The sequence below is a fragment of the Alosa sapidissima genome, chromosome 1, assembly GCF_018492685.1.
Source record: "Alosa sapidissima isolate fAloSap1 chromosome 1, fAloSap1.pri, whole genome shotgun sequence".
In the NCBI taxonomy this organism is placed as follows: Eukaryota; Metazoa; Chordata; class Actinopteri; order Clupeiformes; family Clupeidae; genus Alosa; species Alosa sapidissima.
The window spans coordinates 41,669,786-41,696,588 of NC_055957.1; the positions used below are offsets into that span (position 1 = coordinate 41,669,786).

At 41.2% G+C, this 26,803-nt stretch overlaps 3 protein-coding genes and 1 long non-coding RNA gene across 12 annotated transcripts in view; 2 read left to right on the forward strand and 2 right to left on the reverse strand.

Annotated features, from left to right (window-relative positions):
* LOC121722691 (ribosomal protein S6 kinase beta-2-like) overlaps positions 1 to 3,724 on the forward strand; it is a 20,684-nt gene extending 16,960 nt beyond the window's left edge. The window contains exon 16 of the mRNA XM_042108653.1: positions 3,638 to 3,724. Within this exon, the coding sequence (XP_041964587.1) occupies positions 3,638 to 3,647 (10 nt within the window). The 3' untranslated portion in view covers positions 3,648 to 3,724. The remainder of the gene's footprint in view (positions 1 to 3,637) is intronic.
* LOC121723171 (natural killer cell receptor 2B4-like) overlaps positions 1 to 14,096 on the reverse strand; it is a 16,498-nt gene extending 2,402 nt beyond the window's left edge. Inside the window, exons 1-8 of one of the 7 annotated variants that reach the window (XR_006034904.1) lie at positions 13,909 to 14,096; positions 13,334 to 13,651; positions 12,993 to 13,256; positions 12,220 to 12,348; positions 12,016 to 12,089; positions 11,743 to 11,833; positions 4,491 to 4,634; positions 2,060 to 2,088 (exon numbers count right to left, since the gene is read on the reverse strand). Coding sequence is in view for 6 of the 7 variants with exons in the window: in XM_042108891.1 (XP_041964825.1) it covers positions 11,747 to 11,833; positions 12,016 to 12,089; positions 12,220 to 12,348; positions 12,993 to 13,256; positions 13,334 to 13,651; positions 13,909 to 13,954 (918 nt within the window). In the remaining variant the exon portion in view is untranslated. Of the gene's footprint in view, positions 1 to 2,059; positions 2,089 to 4,205; positions 4,689 to 11,742; positions 11,834 to 12,015; positions 12,090 to 12,219; positions 12,349 to 12,992; positions 13,257 to 13,333; positions 13,652 to 13,908 lie in introns of those variants that run through there. The other 6 variants (XM_042108669.1, XM_042109029.1, XM_042108947.1 and 3 more) reach the window with 6 other exon arrangements.
* Positions 3,745 to 6,998, forward strand: LOC121723480 (HEPACAM family member 2-like). Of its 3 annotated transcripts, none has more exons than XM_042109237.1 (4): positions 3,745 to 4,195; positions 4,614 to 4,949; positions 5,076 to 5,370; positions 5,457 to 6,998. In XM_042109237.1, exons 1-4 carry the CDS (start codon positions 4,114 to 4,116, stop codon positions 5,563 to 5,565), a joined length of 822 nt encoding a protein of 273 aa, XP_041965171.1. In that variant the 5' UTR covers positions 3,745 to 4,113; the 3' UTR covers positions 5,566 to 6,998. The 3 variants fall into 3 exon arrangements, with proteins under 3 accessions (XP_041965171.1, XP_041965250.1, XP_041965334.1); XM_042109316.1 differs by having other exon boundaries at positions 5,076 to 5,336; XM_042109400.1 differs by having other exon boundaries at positions 4,614 to 4,904.
* A 3,547-nt stretch (positions 14,097 to 17,643) lies between the features above and the next one.
* On the reverse strand, positions 17,644 to 18,464 carry LOC121718732. Its single transcript, XR_006034000.1, has 3 exons — positions 18,383 to 18,464; positions 18,074 to 18,147; positions 17,644 to 17,907 (listed from the first exon to the last, which is right to left on the reverse strand). It is a non-coding gene; the product is annotated as an uncharacterized LOC121718732 (long non-coding RNA).
* Between the last annotated feature and the right edge of the window lie 8,339 nt (positions 18,465 to 26,803).

Genomic DNA, 26,803 nt, shown 5'->3' on the forward strand with positions numbered 1-26,803 from the left:
TAGTAAAGGAGTATATCATCAAACAACACTGATACATACCCATGCAGAAAAATGATGCTGACAATGATGGCCCCCACAACATCTCATTCCAACAAATCCGGCTCACTGCCTAATATGAGTTTGACATCCCCTTTCCTTTTCATTAAAATAAATATAATAACTGATGATAAATGATGATGGTGTTTAAATTAACCGTTGTGGTTTACATTCAACAGGTCAGCACTGAAGTTTTCTGCACATTTCTGCCATCAGTCTGCACTTAGCATTCCTGTACAGAGTACAGAGTTGAGGCGTAGCCAGAGACTTTCTAATGAGGAGACACAGCACTCAAAATACCCTCCATAGAAATGCATGGGGCTAGTTTGTAACGCCAATATGGCCGTTACTACACATATCACACCCCTTCCTTGGCAAAACGTTGACATGTGAATACATTGAGCCAATCATGTGGTGTGATGTGAATACATTGAGCCAATCATGTGGTGTGAACTCGCCGCTGGAGCAAGATTGGTGTCGTGAAGCCTTGCGCACACGCATTTCTACTGAATAGGATGCCCGATTAGTGCCCAAAAAGCGTTGCTATATGGCCGCCGAGTGGAGGGACTTGCCTAAAATTACTTTTGCGTAGCTATAGCGGATTAAGAGCAGAATAAAGGCAGGGAAATATCACCCCCTACTGGTTTCATTCCTAACCCTGAGTGAAGTGAATGTGATTCTCCATAGAGATGTTTTTAGAAAAATAATTTCGCAGTTCACGTCAAAAAGTTAGTGGATTGGCCTCCATATGATAAACTTTGGGGTAATGTCTATTGATTCTGGTGGTCTATTTTTTTAGCCTCAACATATTGAATTAGTGTCTCAAGACTATGACTTCAGAGTTTTGACTTAACTTGTGGCTGCAAAAAGCGAGCTTCCATATCAGAAGACCAAGGAAACTATTAAAGGAATAACGGCTAAACATCTACAGGTCACAGCAGCAGCCAGGCTTGCCTTTTGAGTACAAGTGAACACACCTACACAAACACACACAGCTAGGCTTGCCTTTTGAGTACAAGTGAACACAGCAGCAGCCAGGCTTGCCTTTTGAGTACAAGTGAACATACCGGCACAGTCTTGCCTTTTGAGTACAAGTGAACACACCTACACAAACACACACAGGAAGTGGCTTCTTTGCTGTTCCATCTGCAAAGCAAGACAGGAAATAAAAAGTGCACATGGCACGCTACCATCATTCACATCCACTGTTGCAATGTCTTCGGTGGAACAATATGTCTTCAAATACCATACCATATCATAGTCTTTATTTGAGTGCTGATTTAAGGCACTTGTGGGGGTTTATACCTGCATATTTTAGGAGACTACTGGCAGAATGCAAGCAAACACGAATTGAGACGAGTATGGCTAGATATGGTTCACTACTTTTTTCCTGCTCAACCCACACATACCAAAATCAAGAAAAGCATGTTTATTTCCCTCTGCTGTATATGTATTCTCCATGTTGTGTTTTGTGTACAGATTCATCACACAATCTCTTCACTGGTTAATCACTACAACTGTCATTATGACCAGACAAACGGCAAACCTCAAACACAAGCACATGGTCTGCTATAGGCTACAGAACAGGATATTGATATAGATAAAAAAAAAAAAAAAAAAAAAAAAAGATGTCACTACAGAGACATGGCCTGTGGTGGTCAACAAACACAGGTCAGAGTGCACACTACCAGAAGAACTGATTACCTCAGAGACAAAAAAAGATGCTGCTGAGGCTGTGATAATTATCAAAGCTTTCTGTGTCAGAACGCTAATACCATTCCACACAAATGTTTGTAGTTATTTTGAACATGTAAATATTACCTAGAACATGTAATATTAAAATTGGAAACCTAAGGTTCCTGAAGACGTGCTCATTGATGGATATTAAAATGGGAAGAGGGAAAGAAACGCAATAAAACAATCCTTCAGAGACAAAATGTAATGTTTAGCAAACAGAGTGAACTAAAAGATGTTCAGTGCTTTACGGAAAGATAGGATAATAAATGTAAATTTGTGTACTCACCTTACTGCTGCTTGTTTTACTACTCTGAACTTCAGGGGGGTGGGGAAACAATTAAACCGCCAGAATTTTGAAGGAGCAAGTCAGCCCAGGGCAAATAGGTGCAGAAAAGAGAGCAAGAAAGACAGTAGGTGGGAGGGGTAAAAAAGGAAGACAAAACGTGGGTGAGAAAAAGAGACTTTGAAGCCTCTTATGCCAATTGAAGGTTTTTCAGCTGCTGTCATGACATTGTCTTATATGTCTGATTGATACTGTCAAGTATTTTAATGTAGGCTGTTAAATTAAATTACTGTTCATTCAACATACGTATATATACCTTCTAGATACTCCTCCTTCAATGTATTGTGTGTATCCATACACACACGCGCACACACACACACACACACACACACATTATGCATAGACTGTTACTCAATGGTGTAACAGATATGTGAAGAAGAGAGGGTGAAAAGCTTAAATGTGAACTTAGTTTACAGGATAAGCGAGAACCATTCCACCACATCCTGTGTTCACTGACAGCACAGAGGCCATTATTTTCACAGTAAACTCATTTAAATAGCTATTTGTGTAACATTTGTGTTGGTCTATTTATGAGCCTTATGATACCTACATACTGTTGTGTGTCTACAGCCTCTTTTTGTGAATGTCAATGTAATAATAAAAACAAGGGTCTTTGTTGACTCCTGAGTATTTAAAAACAAATGCAACTGTAAGTATACAAAACTAGATGTACCGCAGAGCAGTACAAAATATGACCGCCGCCCAGTCCAGCACATTTTTTCCTTGTCAAATTGTGTTCATTTCCTACTTCTGTTCCTTTTTTGTGTGTTTGTAATTGAGTGTCTGCAGAGTGTGTGGTTGTTTTTGTGTATATGTGTTTTGTGTGTGAGTGTGTGTGCGTGTGTTTGTGTATGTAGGTGTGTTTGTATGTGTGGGTGCATGTGTGTGTGTGTGTGTGTGTATGTTTGTTTATGTGTTTGTGTGCATGTATGTGTGTGTGTCTTTATGTATGTGTACATAAATAAAGCAAATCAGGGAACCACCTACTCTTTGCGATAAGTGCCATGGGATCTTTAACAACCATGGTGATTCAGGACCTCAATTTAACATTCATGCAAAGGAAAACATCTCCTGCAGTACAGTGTCCCTGTCACTGCAATAGGACATTGGGGTTTTATTGGAGGCAAACATACAGAAAAAAATGGTCATCCTAGGCCCTACGGTTCTCAAGATTTTCACAGAAAACTGTGTCTGCCCTACCCTCCTTTCGGGGGGTCCAGTCCAGCGGGGGGGCTACAGATCAAAACGAAAAACGTTCCATGCTATCCATGTGGGGTTACATGCCCACCAAGTTTCGTGTACCCCGGTCTTTCAGTGTCCCGGGAATCCTTGACGGAAATTTGGACATGCAAAAAAAAAAAAAAAAAAAATCTGACTAAACCTCATAATAAATATACTGTATCTAGGATGAGTGGGTCATTTGAATGTTCAGTAGGCCTATGTGTGTGAGGGTTAACTAATAGATATATTCTGAAAAACATGTCCATCTCTACCATCACACAAATTTCTATTCCAAACCAGGCGGCAGTGAGCTCCAGTTCAGAGAGGGGGCACTTTCCCGAACTCTGCTGGCCAATCAGAGATGTAACTGAAGCCCCCGTATGACCCCCAAAGCTGATACGGTATGGTTTTGAACTACCATACTAAATTAAATAGCACTACAGTTACGGTGGTCAAATTGGTTTCTGACTTCTTTTACATAGGATCCTTAGTAGCATTTCTGTCCCAGTGAACTCCTTATATAACCCTTAACTGAATTGCCATAGACTTGCTGTTCAACCCTGTCTACATCTGTATACCACAAGTACATCTGACACCTGTCGAAGAAAGTGTAATGTACATGTTATGTTAGTTACACCTTTCAAATGCTCTTCTCAAAGACAGACGTTGTGGTGATTCAGTTCCTTTTTAGCATTCTCATTTTCCATTAACAGTCTGAGTGATGGAGGAAAATAGCCCCACTTCCTCAAACACCTCAACTTAAACTTGCACTTAGAATGAATAGGCTGTGTTATATGCAACCATCACATGTCACAGAGATGCTTCGTGTCACTCTGGCTCTCCTGTCTTTTGCTACAGGTAAAGGATTTGGTTTGATTTAATATTTTACTTCTGAAATAGAGAACTGAGGCAAAAAGAAAATAGATTTTGAAACTTAACATTAATTCATATCAATTTGTATCACAGCAACAAATTTTAGTGACATTATGAACATGTTAACCTTAGAATACGACTCAAAATCAATCTGGACCACTTCTTTCAGATATTCAATATATGAATAGATGGAGCTGGTTTGAGGATGGTTTTCACATTTAAATTACTGTTTGTTTTCATATAAGTGAATAGAAAGCTTGAAGGGATTCACAAAACATACATGTGAAATTTCCATGACCTCTTTCTGACCTCCCACGCAGTGGAGTGGACAGGCTATTGTGATTTCCGCTCAAACCCAACCTGGTTCTTATTCCTGTGGTTTGTTTTCATGTTCTGTTTCCAGCTCTGCTGCCTACTTTGGAATCTGAAGAACAGATGATGAAGATCAGGGAAGGCGAGAGCTTCACTTTTCACACATCTGCACACAAGAAGGTTCAGTTAGATGACCAGGTTCTTTGGTCATATGGTCATCTGAATCCAAGCACTCTGATAGCCCAGATTTACCAGATGGACATAAATACAGAGCTCAGTGAGAGATTCAGGGACAGACTGCAGCTGGACAAAGAAAGAGGATGTTTGACCATCAGGAATGCCACAGCCAAAGACTCAGGAATCTATCGCGTTGATGTAACAGGTGGAGGGTTTTCAAACGTCACATGGTTTCAGTGTGCAGTTTATGGTGTGTCTTAAATGTTTTCCTTTCCGCTATTTCTCTGAACATGTAAGCAGATGCTTACCAGTCATGGGTTAACTTCTCATGGCAAGACAGCTTGTGTTTGCCAATAGTTTCTCTTTGCCCACGCAGCTCCAGTCTCCAAGCCTGTCTTGAGCACCATACCAGGGAATCAATCAATCATCAGGCCATCGGCTGTTTTAGTGGAGTGCTTTGTGGAGAATGGGAGAGAGGTCACCCTGTCCTGGTACAGAGGGAATGAGCTGCTGAACAAGACCAGCAGTCCAGACATCAACATCACTCTCATGCTCCCCCTTGTGGTTGAAGAGCAGGACACCACTGTCTACACCTGTGTGGCTGCTAATCCAGTCAACAACCAAACAGTCCTACTAGGTACAGAAGACCTCCTTCTACATACAACACACAGGTACAGCTTGTAGTGCAGCACAAAAATGCAATGATAGAAAGAACATTCACTGCATGTTCCTTGTTCTCTCTGTTCCGCTCTCTCAGGTGGAAAGTGTTCTCAGTGCTGCGACGCCATTGTGGTGCGCCTGGTGCTATCTGCCCTGGTAACTGTGGTCATGGCTGCCCTGCTGGTGGAGCACTTCAGAGGCAGTGAATCAGATGGAATAGTCTATTTGACATAATAATTCAAAGATGCTAAATAAGAATTCAAATATTTGCTAAATAAATCAATAAGTACACTGGCATTGATGTCTCCTGACAGGAAATAAAAACATCCAATCAGTGCTCTCTGATTACTGTAACTGCTACATAAGAGTTTTCAGATAGTCTCTAGACATGCTGTGAACTTATTTCTGCCTTTTAAAATCAATCATAATCAACCTACAGGGCTGTACTAAGACCATTACTACTGAAATGTTTATAGCAGGGTGCATCATTGGTCTTGGTTTTTGGTCTAACAAAACAAAGCCAACAGGTTCTGTTATCACTCACTTTTACATATCCTCTGTTATTGTTATAAATTCTGATGTAAAGCATTTGTGTAATAATGAATAATAAACAGCCTTTATTTTTGCAATCAGATTGGGTAATTCCGTTAGATATGTGCTGACGGGTAGTCAACATACAGTCTATCTATGTTGCACCGAATATAGGGCAACAGCTACTTTATGTCATCCGTATAGCACACAAGGCGGTGACTTCCTGTTTGGTTTTAAATGTAGCCATGGTGCAGGTTTCATGCAGATCGCATGAACAAGTTTTACAAAGGAGCCACAGAGAAGAGACATCTGAGAAGAGAGGCCGTCACTTGCTGGTGTAAAAGCTGGTACTTTCCATATTGTGGTGTGTGCCTTTTCTGAACCAGGGACTGTTACATTGCATTTAAGCCCTTTGTTTAGCTAGTTTATTTTAGTTTGACATGGCAACAGTTCCATACATTCTACATTGAAAACAAGGAAACAGTTGTCAGTGGTCAGAACTGTTTTGCAAACATTAAAATTATAGGCACCCACAGGAATAATTATTTATCATCCACAAAACTCCACTCCAATCCACAGTAACTCTCCAAATAGTGTTGCTACATATTTGTTATCCCCTGAGAATATTAGCTAATATGGGCTGCACAAAGACAGTGTGACTGAATAAACATTAAAATCATAATTCAATAAATTATTGAATCCAAGATGTTTTAAGCAACTGCCATATTGCTACACTGACATACTGTGTAATTTCTCAATAAAAAAATAAAGTAATCTTCAGTTATTATAATCTGTCTAAAGGTATAACATGACCTTATACGTGTCTTATTTAAAGAGGCATAAACTGTTTCCCACCATGATATGAATCATCAAATTACTGTGTATCCAACCACAGGATATAAGGGACCGCTGTGCCGTTTTTTTTTTAATCTACAGGAAGTCGAGTGCACAGCTGGCACTAAGACCCTGGTCTCAGTTGCCTTGTCAGATTAAGTACAGCGGAAAGTATTTCAATTGTGTTATTTCGTGTCACATCAGTACAAATTTGTCTGACCTAACTATTGACATGATGAAACTGTTTGCACTGGCTACAGAAATACAATATTAACACATCAACACAAATATACTGACATCAACTGAGCAATGTCAATGTGCGGTCTTGCGATATGTGTACCCACTGCAAACAGGGTGAAAGAAAAGTAGACCATCATCTCCCCTCTCTGTTATATCCTGTGTTATAACTTGTGTAAGAAGTAGCCTCTAAGAAAACAAAAACAGGAAGTAGAGATTTCAAAAATGTCAGGAAGTAGAGATTTAAAAAATTGCAGGAAATGTGACTTGTCTTCGTGTTAATCTCAGGAACAAAAAACGTTGTGAGTAAACAGTATGTGCCTAGATATGTATCTTTTCCCCTGTGTTGCTCCTTGACTTAAGAGTGCTTAACCAGCTTGGGGTGGTGAGGAGGTTCAAGTATGTCAATGAAAATACCAGCTTGATTTTATATTTTTATATATATATATATATATATATATATATTGTGTGTTGATGAGGTTGTGTGATCAGGGGTAGGACCTTTAGCAAAATGTTTTTCGAACACTAGAATCAGCTAGTAAAAACAGTTCACTGTGTGTCATCATAGTCACCAACACTATGTGTTAAATAACCTGTTTTGATGCCATTTGTAAGATCAAAGGAATGTACATTCTAAGTCAACCACAGCGGCTGCAGCACAACTCATGGTTCATGAACATATTAATAAAGTTGAGACAAGACCCTTTGGAGTTTTCAGGTTCAACACTGCATTTATGTATGGACTTAACATTCACAACATTCACATACATTAGTATGGATAAACAAATTGTAAAAATTTTTTTCTCAGTCGGGACAAAAGCCCTGTCTGGGAATCTTACATAAAATACAAAAATATAAGTTGAATTTTTTACATAAGTAACAGAACTACCGAATGTGTAAATGACTGTGGACCCCAAATACACCAAATTTAGAGTAGCACAAAGAGAAAAGCAAAAGGTTTAAGTTCGTAATTATTAAATGTCTAGCCTGCACAGCGAACTAATGTAGTAAGAAATTTTGGCCTTAAAGGTGTTCCCCATATATGTGTGTGCTATATTCATCCATTTAGTCTTTTGGTGTGCTCTGAACATGTTAAAGAGGGAAATGCTGCTGTAAGCAGAGAGTAGAAGGAGAGATTTATGAGACAACATCTGTGGAATGCCATGCCTCTGTGGAGTGCCAGGCCTCTGCTCCGGCGGGCTAGCGGGTCAATCTTGACTGGATTCCATAGATGTCGGTGGTTAGGGGATACAAACTTATAGATATGGTCAACTGTTTGAGTAACCAGGGGCCTCATTTATAAAGCGTTCTTACGCACAGATTTGATCTTAGACCGTGCGTAGCCTACGCTCAAATCCATGCCAACGCTCAGATTTATAAAACCGTCTTTGACGTGGAAAACTGCTTATCTCCACGTCAGGTTCAAACTTGACGTACGACCATTTCCTTGTGGCCTACTGCAAGTAATCTGAGGTCTAAGTGCGATGCATTTTCAAAATTCCAAGACCAACGATCTCATGTCTTTCTTTGCCATGCATGATCAATATCAGAAGATTTTTAAAGACGTTTTTGAACGCAGCTTAATTCATGGTTTGGCATAAAACTGCTAATGAGAACTATAGCCTACTTAAGAAAGTGAAAAAACTTATAGCTACTTTAGGCTACTTATTTCATAATATCTAAAAAAAAACACCAAGACCTAGGGGAGAACTGGAACAATTGTAACAGCGGTACAAATGTAACAGTGTTTTATTCTCAAGATATGGTGTACTACGGAAACGTAAACAGACACATATCATGTAATTATGTATAATCTTACAGCCATCCAAATATGAATGGTCTACAATAAATACGACCAGAGATATTAAGCAAAAAGGTGCAAAATTCAAGCATCGCGATTTGAACTGTTTGTTCAAGTTTGCTTCGTGAAATTTGAGCGTGTGGACTTCAATCGCATGTCATTCATATCTTCAGTCCCTCTGTTTCAAGTTCATATGAGTGCCATTTGATTTATATAGTCACAGCAAATGCAATTAAATGAAAATAAAAACATGACCTGTGCGGGTCAGTTGTAACACCAGTCTCTATGGCAAAATGAACTGATTTTATCGCGCATGCGCGAACATTCTCATTGCGAGTTATGGATTATGATTTTTGTGCCGCGACCACCCAATTAAAGTTCACACAGCAACTTGAAATATCACTGTTGGACCAAATGCTTCAGACATGTAAGAAATAAGCAGTTTATCAACTATATTTACTGGTTTTATCAAGTGGATATGTACGAGCCCTAGAGGTGTCATTGCAAGGTATTTTTTGGTATATCCAGAAAGCGTGGGCTCATTTTACTAAATTGTGCACTCATTTTACTAAATTGTGCTCTCACAATACTAAATAGTGCGCTCATTTTACTAAATTGTGCTCTCATTTCAATTGTTGTAAATTGAGCGCACAATATAATAAAACGTGCGCACAATTTACTAACTCGTGCGCACGTTTTACTAAATTGAGAGCACAATTTAGTAAAATGAGCGCACTATTTAGTAAAACGTGCGCACAATTTACTAAATCGTGTGCACGTTTTACTAAATCGTGCACACGATTTACTAAATTGAGAGCACAATTTAGTAAAACATGTGCACGATTTAGTAAAATGAGCGCACATTCTCTCGATACACAAAAATATCTTGCAATAACACCTCCTGGGCTCCGTAGATATGGCCAAAATAAGCATATTTAAAGGTTATTGTGAGCTAGCATAACACCGTAACATATGGTCTGAAATGGCTAATCAATAATGCAATAAATTAGCTGTAACAGTCATACATTTGGAGTTTTTTTGTTGATTTTATATGAAAAGAGATGCTCTTTGTTTAACCCAGCAGTGTTTTGTGTTAAAATATGTTATAGGATTCATGATTTTAGCACTGTTACATTCATGACGCTATACTGTTACAACTGTACCGCACTTTTTTATGGCTGCGTCAAGGTTGTAATAAAGGTACATGTCGCTGTTAAGTTAAATTATTGACAAACTATAACATATTTTTTAAATTCTGTTTCAACTTTCATGGAGTAGACATGTACAACTCTGTTCTGGTCAAATTTCACATCTCTCAAGTCTATCGTCTTTGTGTAAATCGAGTTTGAATTGGAAAAATAAAAAAGTGTTACAATTGTGCCGGTTCTCACAAAAAAGGCATTCAAACAGTTTGATAAGGTTATTGTGCAGTATTGGGAATATAGGATAGTATTGGATCATACAGTGTGATGTTAAAAGTGAATAAACTCTTTTGAGAGGTGGATAAACTCTAATAAGTGGTGGGTAGGCCTAAACTCTATTTCTGAAATTTCAGAGGTGGATAAACTGCGTTTACTCGCGTTTAGCCTCCACTACATCCTAATTTGCGCTCATAGGCCTATTCCCAGCTTCGTAACAGAAAGGTAATATTTGAATGTAAGCTATGTAGGCTATAGATATTTTATATCATATATAGCCTACACAACCAAGGGACGGAAGTTATCCTCTGAAAGCAGGGCATCTTCATATTTAGTGCTGCGTCGGAGTTGCGTAAAGAGGTGCAGAGCGCGCACCTGTTTGCTTTTTTTGATTGGCAGTGCCCAAGATCAGATGACAATACATGACTTGAATAATGTAGGATAAAATATAAAGGTAAGCCTAAAGCAAACAATAAAGGACAATGTTTAAGCCATTGGACATTATTGAAAGAAAATGATAGCAAAGATATGCAGAATGAATGAATAATGACCGGCGAACTAAGCTACTTTTTTCATCAAAAACATAGCCTACCCTAAAAGAAACGTTAAGCCTACATGACATATCATGCTTATAATTTAGTCCTCTGTTTTGTAGGCTAAATCAGCATATTACCCTGGGTCATATTGGAAACGTACAGTAGCCTACTGTACCATAACGTAAAGGATTATATAGGCCTAGAGGTCTTTCCTTCATAAGCTAGGCCTACCCATTTTTTTCTTCTACAAAGTAGGCCTAAACATACTAAATGTTGATTATTCACATTACTGCAAGCAAAAGGAATGAAAGTGAGCAGAGGACAATAGACATGGATGCATACGATCTCTTTCCAGAAAGCTTTGCTAGAAAAAACATAATTAGTTAAGCTATTCAAACTGACGCGTATAGGCTAGTTAACATCAGATGGCATAGGCTAGGCCTATACAATGTTTTCAATATATAATTTTACATAAGCTACAGCTTTTAGGCCATTGATTTCATTAAAACATATGCTAATGATATTGATGAGGGGGTGTTTACAAGGCGGAGACCTAAAACCATCCGGCTGCGCACATGTTGACGTTCATTTGTGATTTATAATGGGCACATCTGGAAGGGTGGCGTACGCACGTTTTTGTGTGCATACGTTCGTTTTCTCTGAATCACACGTACGATCATTTCAGAAATTATCTAAGATCAATTGAAGGATGGTTTCTACGCAACACTTCTATAAATGAGGCTCCAGGTCGTAAAATGGTTTGCGTACCATTAATGGAGATGTCATGTCTTGTCTGGTTTGTCATGAGGGTATAAAAAGTGATTCCTTGTTTGTAACATCAGACTGCGTCTGTTAGCAACACGACGTAGGTCTCCGGATTCCGTGAATAAAGCTTTCTGAGATTTTTGACTCTACTCCCGGCTGGCTGAGACTTCATTTCTCCAATCTCTAGACAAATTTCTGTTCCTACACTAACACAATGTGACTTACTTTTATATTATATTATATTATAATATAATCTCTCACCACCTCACAGAGTCTTAACATCTGAGTACACTACCATGTCATCTGAGCACTGCACCAACTTCTCTGTTTCAGTTTCTCTGGTGAACTCGATCTGTGAAGAGATCAGAGCACATGGGGAGATTTTATTTGCATAATACTGAGTTTCTAATAACCTCATTATTAAATTCACTAATAAACTAATAAACACATAACAGATATTAAATTATTTGGAAAAATCATGACAAAAATGAAATATACAGATATCTAACTGCCTCTTTGCAGCTATCAACTTACTTGCACATTGGGTTTTAATGCATTTCCCGGAATGTTGATATCAACATAGTTTATTTCTTCAACACTGTGGTCAGCTAAAAAATAGGAAAAGGTATGTAAGTTATTTCTTTGTTTGCATTATCATAGGCCTGGATATATCCATATAATTCACATAATGTATGGTATTTGTATTTGTTTATTTTGTATATAAGATGTTTCACTTGCCTTCAAACTTAATTACGGAGATTCTCTTTTGTATACAATATAATGCCATCACAAGGAGGCCAACCAGCAGAATTATGCATAGCCCTCCAAGGACTTGTAGGAATGTAGAACCTGTGGCAATGTCTAAAGCTGTGAAAGATGTAAAGAGCTTAGGTACCATGGAAACAGGATGCCATCAGTTCATTTTTACTTAAGATGCCATGTTTTCTTGAAATGTCATTACCACAAGATAATGAATCATTTGTTTTCCCAAGATAACAATATATTTAATTCAATATCTCGATCGTATCTTTGACTTTGTCTTTGTCAATGTGAAGTCAAGCCAATATTCTGTCAGGCTATTACAACATTTCCAATGTGGATATTCTCTCTAGCAAGGCAACCTAGCATCAAGCCTTGAGAAATGTGATGCAATAATTGATATAAGCTACTCCTGCTCCCCAGTCTACCCAGAATGAGGTTCTGTACAGCCTGCAGCATGCCACACATGGGCCATTTACTTTACTCATTGGAAAACAATTATCTTTTCCCTGAAAAGTCTAATTGTGTCATTACCTCACCCTGCATGTTTCGTTATCTCAAGATAAAGACAAACTCTCAAGATCTCTTAAAATAAATATTAAATGAAAATGGGGTTTAAATTTAAATGGGCTTACAGTGGGCTATGTCGAATTGTATTTACAGCATGACTTAACAAATAATTAGTAATGCTCCACAAACCATACGGCAAGAAAAATCATAAATGTTCTAATATGAATAGCTGCTTGACTTACCTTGGACACAGACCTCAGAAATGTTGAGTTGGATTTTTATATTGCTGACTGGATTAGAAGCCAAACAAAAGTAGGTGCCGTTATCTTCTTGCTCAGTCATCAGAGTGACAGCAGGGTCCGTCTGGACCCTGGTTTCGTTCAGCAGCTCATTCCCTTTGTACCAAGACAGGCTCATCTCACTGCCATTCTTCACATAGCACTCCACTGCACACTGAGAGGATTTCTGAGAAATTCGCCTTCTGAAGGTGGGAGACCTTACAGGAGCTAACAGAGATACAAGTCTAATTGGTGTAACTTTATTTATACAATTATACAGCAACATAACCCGAGGTTAGACTCACCGTACACAGAGAAGTTGAACTCCCAAGTGGACATGACTCCTTTTTTTAAGATTTGTAGTTTATATATGCCTGCATCAGAGTTAACAGATCTGATAGTGAGCGCTCCAGTCTGATTATCCAGCTGCAGTCTGCCTTTAAATGGGTCTGTATCATTTTTGTAGACATCTCCCTTTGTGGCTGGACTCTCCACTATCATTTTCCCCTCAAAAAGCCATGTGATCCTATCCTTGCTTCCAGTGTCCTGTGTCTGCAGAGTAACGGTATCTCCTTCCTTTGTTCTCACTGTGTGCTGAACAACACCTGTCACACCTGGAGACACTTTAACATAACATAATCACATTTGTATTTATATGCAAAACATTCACCAATATACATACTCAAAAAGACACATCTCCATTCCTCCCACCTCTTGTTTGTGTATGTGTGTGTGTCTTTATTGAATACATTGAATTTATTGAATGAACATTTTGACAAAATGAAAGATTGTGAGCTGTTAGTTGATTGTTAATATATTAAGACATTGCTTTTCTACAAAACTTTGCTTGTTCAAAGAGGAGTGTTCAACATTTACTCACCCTGAACGACGAAAAGAAAAAAGAAAAATACAGTTATCTGCATCATAACTGATGATGTCACAAATCATTATCAAATACTCATAATGAGATAAAATAGCTTTTCAACACAAACAATGTGAAAAAATGAGGAGCAGACAATATCCACCGAGAGGACTTTGGCATGTCACCCAGTCACTCAGTATAGGCTGAGTAAAAGACTAGACTTGCTGATGTCACGTGTTGATGTCATCATCTTATTTGGGTTCTCGATAGACCTCTTCATAACTAAAAGCACTCGCTTTGGTCAGCTAACGTGTCTTTAAATAAATAGCTGCTGTTGCATTGAAAGAGTGTTTGCTAAAGATGCAAGTGCAGGTGAAGATATGCAATAATGCAATTAACATTAATGCATTAATGGGATAAATGCAGAGACCAAATTTCCCTCACGGGATCAAAAGAGTATATATACTACCAGTGTTTTTCAACCTTTTTTGTGCCATGGCACACTAACATCCTGTGTGAATAAAAAATAAACATACCATAGCCTAAAATTTCAAATAATACACAGATATGGCCTTATTATGGCTTCTATGCAAGACCTGATCAATAAAACAAGCGCGCTCTGTTTAATTTGTAGGTGACTATATCTAATTTAACTGTTGTTATGAACTGGATATGTGATGATTTTGTGAATACTGGATATGGGGCCCCCGTTGTACAATGCCTGCATACCACAAATAGTGCAATCATACAATCAATGAGAGCATGTGGTTATAAATTCTTTGATGCAACAGTTGCTTTTCTGGACCAGTGAGTGACATTTGGGTAATTTTCTGCGGCACACCTGATGATCTCTCACGGCACACTAGTGTGCCCCGGCACAGTGGTTGAAAAACACTGCTATATACTTATACAAGGGAATTTAACACATGGCCTCAGAGCTAGGGGTCGACCAATTATCGGCCTGGACGATTATTAGGGCCGATATTTAGCATTTTTATAACTAGATGTACCGCAGAGTGGTACAAAATATGACCGCCGCCCAGTCCAGCACATTTTTTCCAAAAACATAAATCACGCTGAAAGGCATATATGATTCTGTCTCACAAAATTGCATTATGCACACTCAATTCTAACTGGTATCTGCTAGACAACAAGTACCAAAACATGATTAGTTCATAGATTTCACTAGGGCTGTCAATCGATTAAAACATTTAATCTAATTAATTACATACTCTGTGATTAATTAATCTAAATTAATCGCATATATAATTTTTGCTGTGAAAGTATTTTAAATATTTAAATTCAAATGAATCATTGAATAATCAGCATTAGTGACATTAAAGTTCAAAGACTCTTTTATTATTATTTTCATTGTTCAAATAATTGCCATAATAATCTATGATATGACCTTATATGCTGAGGAAATAAATTCAAAAGTGCTTCGGGAAGAAGTTTTTTTTCACATACAAGCTATTTCAGGCCACAGATATAACCTAGGGGACACAATGAAAATAAATTAACACTCCCCTCAATGTCAACACTTTGCTGCAGACATTGCAGAGGACTTTATTTTCAACACTTTATTTTTTTATCAACACCATCAGGCCGTTTTTTAAAAGTAAATGTTCCAATCAATGATTCAGGCAGCACGTTTTCTTCTCTCTCCTTCATTTTACAGTCTAATTTTTGCTGACTAGAACGGCTCGGGGTCAAAGGTCATACGGAATCGATTAATCTGCACAAATTTTTTTAATCAGTGTGCATATGGAATGGGTTAACATGACCCCTGGAGGCAAACATACGAAAAAATTGGTCATCCTAGGCCCTACGGTTCTCAAGATATTCACAGAAAACTCTGTTGGTGTACGGTCACTAAATGTACACATAAATTATTTTATTGTAAGGCCCCCCATAAACGAAAGTTCACGAAACTTGGCATGCATTCGGAGGGTGTCATAATGATCCTACACTTCCAATTTCGTGCAGTTTTGACCATGTCAGCCAGAGATATTGTGATGAAAACACCTAATTTTTTGCTTTTTAACTAGGTGGCGCTATACATGAAAAAAGTGGTAATGGGATGAGTTGACATGGCCCCTTAAGACCAACATACAAAAAAAAGGTGGTCCTCCTAGGCCCTACGGTTCTCGAGATATTCACAGAAAACTGTCTCCGGCCACCTACAGGCCAGTTGGTGTATAGTAACATAAATTAATTTATTGTATGGCCCCCCATGAACGGAATTCCACGAAACTTGGCGTGCATTCAGTGGGTGTCATAATGATCCTACACTTCCAATGTCGTGCAGTTTTGACTTTGTTAGGGACTGTACGATATTTAGCGGGGGGGGAGGGCCGGTCGCCAGACGATCGGGTTAAAAATGTTCTGCCTGGCCCTCCCCCCTGGTCAATTTTTTTTTTCCAGGGGTCTCCCCCCGGCTCAAAAAAATTCTCCTAGGCCCTCCCCCCTACGTGAATCAAATAAAACTGGTCGAAAAATGATGTTTACAAGGTTAAAACGGCCAGCAAACGTCATAAACACACTTACACACACACGGGTACACAGTGTTGCGCGAGTTTGGTCACAAGCGGCCCGCGGTCGCCCGATATTTTAATCAACCCGACTGCAACTCGGACCGCGAATATTAATTAGGACAAAATTATACCCGACCCGCGATCCGACCCGCTTATTTACAAAATGTGTGCTTTTGGTTATAGCCTGCATGCAGTGTGACAGTAGGCCATTTCTGTAAAACAAACTAATTTATTTGCGAAACTTTATGCAGTAGAACTACACGCAGTAGGCATGCAGGACATAATGTTTGCGCAGGAGAGAGAATGAGAATAAGAGCGCAAGCACGTGTAACAAGGTGGACCTTAAGTGTGTTGCAGGTGACCTAAATAAATGGATAGGAACAGAGAGCTTTGGTCAATAATTTTTGCTTTTTATTTCTCTTTAACTGCTCCAGGAGGGGGAAAGGAGACTTGGTCAGGGAGAATGTCAGAACAGAAACAAACAATAATAGCCAATAAACTTGGGGATAACACAAAGACAAGGACCCCTGGGTACAGCTGTGACTGTCTTTTAAGCACTAGTTAGCAAAATACCATATGCCGTCGCTCGACTAGGAGGGAACAAAACTGTGCTCACACGCACCCACAAGTGCCACTACACTGCAATCATCAGGAGTGAGTAATCAATCACACTAAAGAACACTCATGAAATGGTTTGAAACCCACACTGGCCACTAGGGCATATACTAAGAAGGAGCCTACTGCTATACAGGCATTGGCTATCTAGCAAAATTACAATTGGTCACAGCTAGGAGGGGCAAGGAGACAAGAGGAGACAAATAAAAATAATAAAACTCAAACCAGTAAAAGGGAGAAAAATCAGGAGGGGAACATTAACTGAGGCAGCCCTCGAGCGAATGGTTAAGAGGGCTGCTCAAAAACACTGGCCGACTAGGCCAGTGCCGACAGGGTAGGAGAAGGGAAAAGCAGAAAACAAACAAACTGGGGATGAACAACCAACTAACTCAACCTGACCATAAACCAACCTAGCGCCGCTACTTGGCGTTGGAAGGCACAATAATGGGCTAAGGACAGAGCAGGTCACCACTAGGGAGCATACAATCAAAAAAACACAAACTAAATTTAATCAGGGGAAAACAGTGGTCAGGCTGTCATACTGACAGCCAGCTGTGATCTATAGCAAACAAGAAAACAAGATTTTACTAATAACATACATCATCTTCAATTATCACCTACATGCCACAAGTCATAACTTTACAGTTATCAATACAAAGAACTTTTAATCAGTACAAAATGTATGCACTTAAATCTTAAAATATAAATAACATACAAATACACATTTTTCTGAACCCATGTAGCAACCCCAATCATTATTGCATGGTTAACTGGCAGTACAAGTAAGCCATTGCTGCCTACCTTGGCCTTGTTTGTGCTATGGGCAAGAGGCCCGAGGGGTCAGAGTGGAGGAGGGAGGGCGCGTCAGCTATAAATGGAAAAAAAGGAATATTGAGCCAATGTACAGGGCATAGCTAACGTAAAGGCAGAGCCTGGTTACGGCAAGACAGAACAGCTGTAGACGTCATTGCTGCGCTACGAACATTAACACTCAACTATGCTACTTGCTAGGCTCATTAGCATGCATCGCCTACCTTGATGAACATGGGTAGTCTACTAGTCAAATGTCGGGTGAAATAAGGCAGGATTCCAGGGAGCTTTTGTCACACTGCAGTGAGATTGGGCCATACGGAACAGCACAATCAGCCAACATCCTTAAAAACCACCATAAAGCTAAACAGTATGAATCATCCCCCCCCCCTTACCGTCACTAACCAAGCAGCCCAAGGTTTGTTTGTTGGTTAGCAAGAGAAACAAACATAGCTAAAGCCCATCGACTACGATACTGCAGTTCAAGATGAATCACAACCGCATACGTTAGCCTAGTATAAAAGTCCACCTACCGATGCCCAGCGTGAAATAAGCACAAGAAAACGCTCCTCCAGAGTAGCCTACTGCCAGCGACGGCAACTTTCATCCTACGAGCCTCACAGAACACCATTATATTTCCAAGGAGTGATGGGCCCATTGGCTCAGTGTCATGTCCACAGGTGGGCACAATTAGTGTGCGCCTAATCAGTAGGCGTGCTCACACACGCACACAACCACCAAGGATTAGAACACTAGGATAAGATTTGAAGGCCATGGACATACATCTTTCTTTCGAAAACAGAAATGGTGAGGCAAGGTAGGCAAGAGAGATACATTGCTGGTCAAAACGTTAGCGTAAGAACTGGTTTATAATGCTGAATGAAGCACAAAGCTTTACTAAAGCACATCCACTGTTTAAAGTCACAAACACAACGAACTAATAACTTTTATGCATGCGCGAACCTATAGCCTACCGGTAGATATGGCTGTGTAGCCTAGTCTGTGCCATAACATTTATTCCTGCAGGCTGCCATAACATTTATTCCCTCTGGCTTCGCAAGAAGTTCGCTTTTCCTGAAAATCGCTTTTCCTGAAGGGGTGTCTTTATTATTTTAACTCGCGTCTTCAGCTTCTTTACTGTTGACTTTACTGTATTGATGCTTTACTGTATTGATGCTAGCCTTTTCGTGATATTTTAAGTAGGCCTATTTGTAGAAAATATATATTTAATTAATTTTAACTGACCCGAGCTTACAAGGGGGGTTGTGGGAGATTCAGGTAGCATTGCGACTTTTTGGACTCGCCCACTCTGTCAAAGAGACGTGAATCATGTTTTGGCCTACAAACCTTTTAAAATATCGAAAACGGATCATTGATCAGGGAAAAAAAATATCATGGATCAGGAAAAAATAATTTTCCTCGGCCCTCCCCCCAGGCCAAAAAATTTCTCCTGGGCCTTCCCCTAAGGCTTAAAAAATTCTCTTAGGCCCCAGTCCCTTAGGTCACAGATACCTGCGATTACAACACCTCATTTTTACTTTTTTGTGTTTAACTAGGTGGTGCTATACATGAAATGGGTGGTTATGGAATGGGTTGACATGGCCCCTTGAGATCAACATACAAAAAAAAGGTGGTCCTCCTAAACCCTACGGTTCTCGAGATATTCACAGAAAACTGTGTCTGCCCTACCCTCCTTTCGGGGGGTCCAGTCCAGCGGTCTGGATAGATAAAAACGAAAAACGATGGTTCCATGCTATCCATGTGGGGTTACATGCCCCCCAAGTTTCGTGTAAGCCGGTCTTTCAGTGTCCCGGGAATCCTTGACGGAAATTTGGCCATGTGAAAAAAAAAAGAAAAAAATAAATAAATCTGACTAAACCTATATGACCGCCGCTTTGATGGGCGAGCGTCCAAACGAATCCTGTAAACGCACTGCCCGAAACCGCACTTTCTTGAAACCTGGTCCTAGAGTGGAAAAATCTGAAACCGTAGCCCGTTTGAATTTGTTTAGACAGCGAAACCGCACATCCTGCTTGCGTATCGATGATGTCATCGCCACACCTCAGCTGCCCTGGAGTTGCACTTATAGTATTGCCTAACAATACTAGTTTTCATACATGACATTACCTACGATTACACTCCGTAAGATAAATATCACAACTGGTGCTGCGCAGCGCCGATAGCTTATGACTTGGTGGACTGAACACTGTTTTTCCCGGTGTTTTTTTATGCATTCTAGCTACTGTCAGTGACGCGAGAGAACTTAAGTTATTAGGAAAGTACGGTGTAAGTTTAGGCTACATTAATTTGTGCGTAGTGCCAATGTCATTCATTTATTTTACATGTCTTACAACATATATACATGCATTCACAGTCGAGTGAAATCAGATATAAGCATACAAAGACGCTTAGAACTCACGTTAAGCCGATGGTAGCACACTGAATGCAAATGCGCGATTTGATGCAGGCAAAAGTATTGACTGTTACTAACGAAGGTTTTATAGCAATATTATAAATGTGGCGACAGAATAGCCTAGAACTTGGGTAAGCCTTGTGTTTAGTAGCCTAATTGCGGTGATAGCCAAAACTAATGTGAATCACGGACTATCCTACAACCAAAGAAAGTAAAGGTGATTAGTAGGCCTATCTGCGTTAGCCAAATAAAGGACGGGACTGCACCCTTCACAAACCGTAAAATAAAGTGTATTAGTTTTACAGTTGACTACAGTTGACAGTTCACCATCAGTCCACAGAAACAATTCTGGTTTCCTTGCACTAGCCATTTCGTCGTAGACTATTCTGTCTGTTTGTAAAGCGCAAGTTTTGGTCAATTTCTGTAAAGAAACAGTGCCACCTATAGGCCTGTGGTATGAAGTAACGTGTTGAGTCGTGTTGAGATGGATCCGTTTGGACGCAAATATTCTTGATACGGTTCCAGGGAAGACGGAGGAAAAAAAGATCGGTTTGGTACGTGTGGACTAGGCCTGAGGCAGACTGTAGACTGGGCTTCAGCTGTACGTACGGAGCTATTTTTCGAAGGTAAGGAAGGTAGCCTACATTGCTGAAGTTGCAATGAATCACAATCATCTACACTGAAGTTACAAAAACACCAATCAATAAGTAAAGCACCCACTTCCTTCATTTAGCGAATTCCCGATTGAGGCACGTTAGTGATGTTTAGGCTACTAGTTACCCTACAAACCCGGGTGCTGCGCGTCGGGAGTTCTCTGCCTCCGCCTTGTCCGTTAATTGTGAATAACGGGACACCTCGGCGGACATAGTACAGACAAGTCCTAAATTATGCGATAGCGAACGTCAAAAAGTCTAATTGCTCCTTTTTGAAACGGACTGTCAGAAAAGACTACATGCACCCAGGGCCAGCCGTAATTTAATCCGTCCTGAACTAAATCGCGTCCTGAGCTGGCTATTAACGTGCCTTTTAGGCTCTCAAAAGTGTTGCTTATAGCATATGGACACAAATTGCATGCTTAAATAGCCTACAAACTATTTTAAAACTGTTTTGTTAAACTATTCAACCCTAACACTTGCCATCACGCATGCACCTCTTCCTCTCCCTCTCCCGTGCACTCAGACACACGATGGCAAAGCATCCTCTTTCTGACAGGTCCCACATAGCCCATTGTGTAGGCCTACTCTATGAAAATAATTGCTATCACTCAGCTCTTGGATTAACATCAGTGTTTCCCATACATTGACTAATCTGTGGCGGGGCGCCACGAAATAAAAATCGGCCGCCACAGATGAACATTCTATGTTTAATTTAATTTAATTTAATTTAAATATAAGGTCAAATCCTTGCATTGCCATTGAGCTGCGATTTTTACGCACTCAGCCTTTCCTTGCCCCGCCCCGCTCTCTCTCGTAGCCCGCTGCCACTCCTCTGCATGTGCATTTAACAAAATATTCACGATTGTTGAAGGATTGTTGTTGCCACATAGAAGCATTGCATAGAAGACGTCTGGTTAAATTGCTATTAAATCCGCTTAGCATCGTGACCATGCTGCGCAAATTTGTTCAAAACTGCTGCATTGAAGTGAACTCTGCTAAGGTCTTATCACAACATAGTAGGCCACATTGAAGAGACTAAACTAAGTTAAGTTATGAAATCAAGCAGTATCTCAAAGCTAACGTTAGAATACTGTTTGGATGTCAAATTTAGCATGCTTAGCCTACTTACAGCTGCTTGTCAATTTCGTTGAAGGGCTCATTTTATTGACTCTGACACTGAATGTTTGCAATAGTGTTAATTTCGTCAGACGAGACGAGAGGAAATATGTTCGTCAACGACCTTTTTTTTCATGACTAAGACGAGACGATGACGAGATGGCAGTAATGTCCTGAAACACTGACTAAGACTATCTTAAGATGAATTATTGTTGACGAAAAAAGACGAGACTAAAATGTTTTGCATGAAATAAGAACTAAGATAAAATCTCTCTTCATTTTCGTATACAAAATGAGAAGACAAATATCTAGCTGTTACGTTTTCAAAATATTCCGAATGAGTTCATGCTTTCCTGTAGGCTAGTCTACGTGCTGTTGCTGCAACCCTGTGGCTGCAACACGAAACTACATGGAACAAGAACACTGGAGATTTCTGCCAGAGTTACCAACTAACTACCTAAGCTTTATGCCACAATGCTACATACCCAGAAGTTGAAGCTTCTCTCATACAAATTAACATCCACCAGAATGTCCATACGAAAATGTTCATCATGTAATGTCAACTATTTAACTAGTTAGACTGATGATGCAAAGTTTGCTAGCAAGTAAGCTAATATGGAACATTCGCTAGCAAGTTAGCTATGGCTAAGATGGAGAGTCTGTTTGGGGAATGTGTTGTGTTTGGGCGCATATCGCCATCTAGCGAGGCGGAGTAAAACATTAATACTTTGGTCTACGACAGTGTTTCTCAAACTTTTTCAGTTTCAGGACCACTTAACTAACCCTAGCTAAAAAAAAAAAAAGATTAGACCTAGGCCTACTTCAACAGTAGCCTATAATTAGTCTACACTATAGGCCTACTCACTGAACCACCTTGCTTATTGTCTTTGCACTTTGCTTATTGTGTGGATTCATACTGTATGATTTAAACTGGCATATCTTACATAGACAGTGTTGCAGAACTGTTTTTACATACAAGTTGGTTCAATATTGCAAACAACTCATCTATATTATATTTTACCACGTCTGCTCACGGACCACTTGAGATAGCTTGCGGACCACCAGTGATTCCCGGACCACACTTTGAGAAACACTGGTCTACGAATATGACAGTGGTCCAGTCAAATCTTTTACTGTCTATGGTCAAATCCCAGCCGAGCTATAACTGTAACTCGACTTACCTGTGCATGTAAACATACTGACTGACAAAAAATCAGAATGAGTAATTACAACAGACGAGTAGCCCTGTGGACACACAATATTGTTGGAAAATTGAGATGTGTGAAACAATTGACTGAAATGGTAATCAGAAATAATTTGTTATAAAAAAGACTAAAATGTGTTGACTAAAACTGACTAAGACTAAGATACCTTTAGTTTTCTTATGACTAAAACTAGACTAAAATGACGAGACTTTTAGTCGACTAAAACTTGACTAACAAAAATGATATTTGAATGACTAAATATGACAAAGACTAAAAAGGACATTTCGTCACAAGACTAAGACTAAGACTAAATTAAAAATAGGTGACAAAATTAACACTAGTTTGCAAAATCCCGATGTAAATGGAAAAGTGTTTTCCAAAATTCAAAAGTGCTTGTCCCAATCTGAAGTAAGAACCTTTATTTTACCTATGTAGAAAACGTTATGAATTGCATCCACACATCAGCAGCCTTTCAACTGTGTTACAATTGCAAGGGTTCCCTCAAACGTCTTAAAGTGACAGGCACTCAATTAGACCTATACACTACCAAGAAGACGATCTTAATCCCCCCCCTGTTGTCAAAGTCAGCTACCGCCACAAATTGAATCCAATTCTGTGGGAAACACTGAACATGATACACAGGATAAACACTTGCAAGTGATGCAAGTTGATAGACAATTGTGTATCAAAAGAAGAAAGAAAAGTTTGCATAATTAAATGCTTTTGAATTAAATTTTTGCAGCATATCGCCTTTACTATCTACCCCCCTTTTTGACAACTGACATATCGGTTTTACATATCGGTGTCATGAGCTCTCTCTCTGCCTGGTAACACGTGCTGATTGAAGTCTGATGACCTCCACCTGTTCCTGCTCTGCTCTGCCTCACCCTCGTTAACCTACCAGCTGCACTGCATTCACCACTCATCATGTCCTGTATATAAAGCCTTGCTTTTCAGTCCACACTTGTCAGATCGTCTGCAACCAGCACCAGTTACCTGCCTGTTTTGGAAAACGCCTCTGACTCTTTGCCTGTGATCCCAGACCCGCTCGACTACTTCTGTGTTCTCCAGCCCCGGTAATCTTGACCTGCCTTCCGTCCCTCTTCTACGAATACCGCCTAGTCCTTGACTGTACTGCTGCTTCGTTTCAATTGCTGTTGTGTGTGTGCGCTTCCCCCAGGACTTCCCGGATCATCCAGCTCCTGCCATCGCTGTTCGGCTACTGGGGGAACACACACACGCAGACTCTTGGAACTCCTGTACCCCCCCCGGAACCCCCTTAACCCCCAACCCTTAAATAAACTTTTGAACGTGACGCTTTTGTGGTCCTCGTCCTGTTTGGTGTCTGACAGTACGATCTGACCAAACATGGACCCAGCGCACGGTCGAACCAGCATGGAAACCGACGAACCAGAACCACCCACCGCCATGCAACGCCTGGAAGAGACAGAGAGAGAGGCCAACCGCAACACTGCTGACATTGCCTCCCTACTTCAAGCCGGCTACCAACAGCGTCAGCAGTTCCAGCAGCAACAGCAACAACTTGCAATGATCATTCAACTTCTCACCAACCTTTCTCCTCTGCCTGCTCCCACCGGCCCAGCCCCAGCCAGCCTGCTCACCGGCCCAGCACCCGAGTCTCCTGCCCAGTCCACTGCTGCCGTGGCTGCCGGAGCCCCAGAACCCAGGATCGGCAATCCAGAGCGGTTCAGCGGCGACCCAACCCAGGTACGGGCGTTCCTGACGAGCTGCCGTGTCCAGTTTACCCTGCAACCCAGGACTTTTGCCACTGAAGGGGCGAGGGTCGGTTACGTGATCACTCACCTGACGGGCCGAGCTCGACTCTGGGGAACGGCGGAGTTCGAGCGCCAGACCCCAGCATGTGCAACCTTCAACCTATTCGCAGAGGAGATGCTCAAGGTATTCGATTTGGAATCCACAACAGCCGAGGCATCTCGGATCCTGATGAGTATTCGCCAAGGCAGAAGGACTGTTGCGGATTACTCCATTGACTTTCGAACTGTGGCAAGTCGGAGCTCCTGGAACATGGAAGCATTGGTGGATGCCTTCCTCCACAGCCTGGCGGACTACATAAAGGACGAGCTGGTTTCCCATGATCAACCCCCCACTCTTGATGAAGCCATTGCTCTGGCTGTCCGCATCGACCGCAGGATCCAGGCCCGCCGTCGTGAGAGAGGGCGTCAGAGTCCATCCACTAGCACACGGAGTGTTCCAACTGCCCTTCTGTCCGCACCTGCCACACCATCTAGCCAGCCGGACCAGTCTGAACCGATGGAGATCGGCCGCGCCTCCCTAACCCCTGCAGAGCGCCAGCGACGCATCACCTCCAACTTGTGCCTGTACTGTGGTGGTGATGGTCATCGAGTCGCCACCTGTCCAGCAAAAGCCGGAGCTCACCAGATGTAGGAGGAATCCGGATGAGCTCAATGAACATTCAGCCGTAAACCCCTCATCCAAGTCTGTCTTCACCTGTCTGATTCCACCCACACCCTGGCAGCCCTGGTGGACTCTGGCGCAGAAGCAAACATTATTGACACAGGACTTGCTCGTCAGCTGGGCTTGGAAAGCCATCGCTTGTCCACTCCTGTTCCAGCCCGGGCCCTGGACGGTCACGTAATTGGCACAGTTACCAGCGTCACAGCCCCCATCTCAATGATGGTGTCAGGAAACCACCGAGAGACCATCCGCTTCCACCTGCTCAGCTCTCCAGGCCAACCCCTAATCCTGGGTTACCCTTGGCTCCGTCTCCACAATCCTCACCTCGATTGGGCCTCCGGAACTGTGAAAGAGTGGGGAAATGCCTGCCACCTGACCTGTTTGCGTGCTGCCGCGCTGCCCCCCGGCTCAGTACCCCCCAGCACTGCCCCCGACATTTCTAATGTCCCTGAATGTTACCATGGCCTCCGAGAGGTGTTCAACAAGACCAAAGCCACATCTCTGCCCCCACACCGTCCGTACGACTGTGCCATTGATCTCCTCCCTGGGACTGCTCCACCCAAAGGTCACCTCTACTCACTATCCCCTCCTGAAAGAAAAACTATGGAGGATTACATCAGGGACTCCCTGGCAGCTGGACTCATCCGCCCGTCTTCCTCTCCTGCTGGTGCCGGGTTCTTCTTCGTGGGAAAGAAAGATGGTTCTCTTCGCCCCTGCATTGATTATCGAGGTCTGAATGATGTCACAGTGAAGAACCGGTACCCTCTGCCTTTACTCACCTCTGCTTTTGAGTTGCTCCAGGGATCCACTATTTTCACCAAACTGGACCTTAGAAATGCTTACCACCTAGTGCGAGTAAGGGAGGGTGACGAGTGGAAGACTGCATTCAACACCCACACCGGCCATTATGAGTACCTGGTAATGCCATTTGGTCTCACCAACGCCCCAGCGGTATTCCAGGCGCTGGTGAATGATGTGCTGCGGGACATGCTGAATAAATTCGTCTTCGTGTACCTGGACGACATCTTAATTTTCTCCAGAACTCTGTCCGAACACACCCGTCATGTCCAGCTGGTTCTTCGGCGGCTCCTGGAGAACTCGCTCTAT

Coding starts and splice junctions, on each gene's coding strand:
- LOC121723480 (XM_042109237.1), top strand. CDS start 4,114: ATGAATAGGCTGTGTTATATGCAACCATCACATGTCACAGAGATGCTT. Junction 4,196..4,613: donor TCTCCTGTCTTTTGCTACAG/GTAAAGGATTTG, acceptor TTCTGTTTCCAG/CTCTGCTGCCTACTTTGGAA. Junction 4,950..5,075: donor GTTTCAGTGTGCAGTTTATG/GTGTGTCTTAAA, acceptor TTGCCCACGCAG/CTCCAGTCTCCAAGCCTGTC.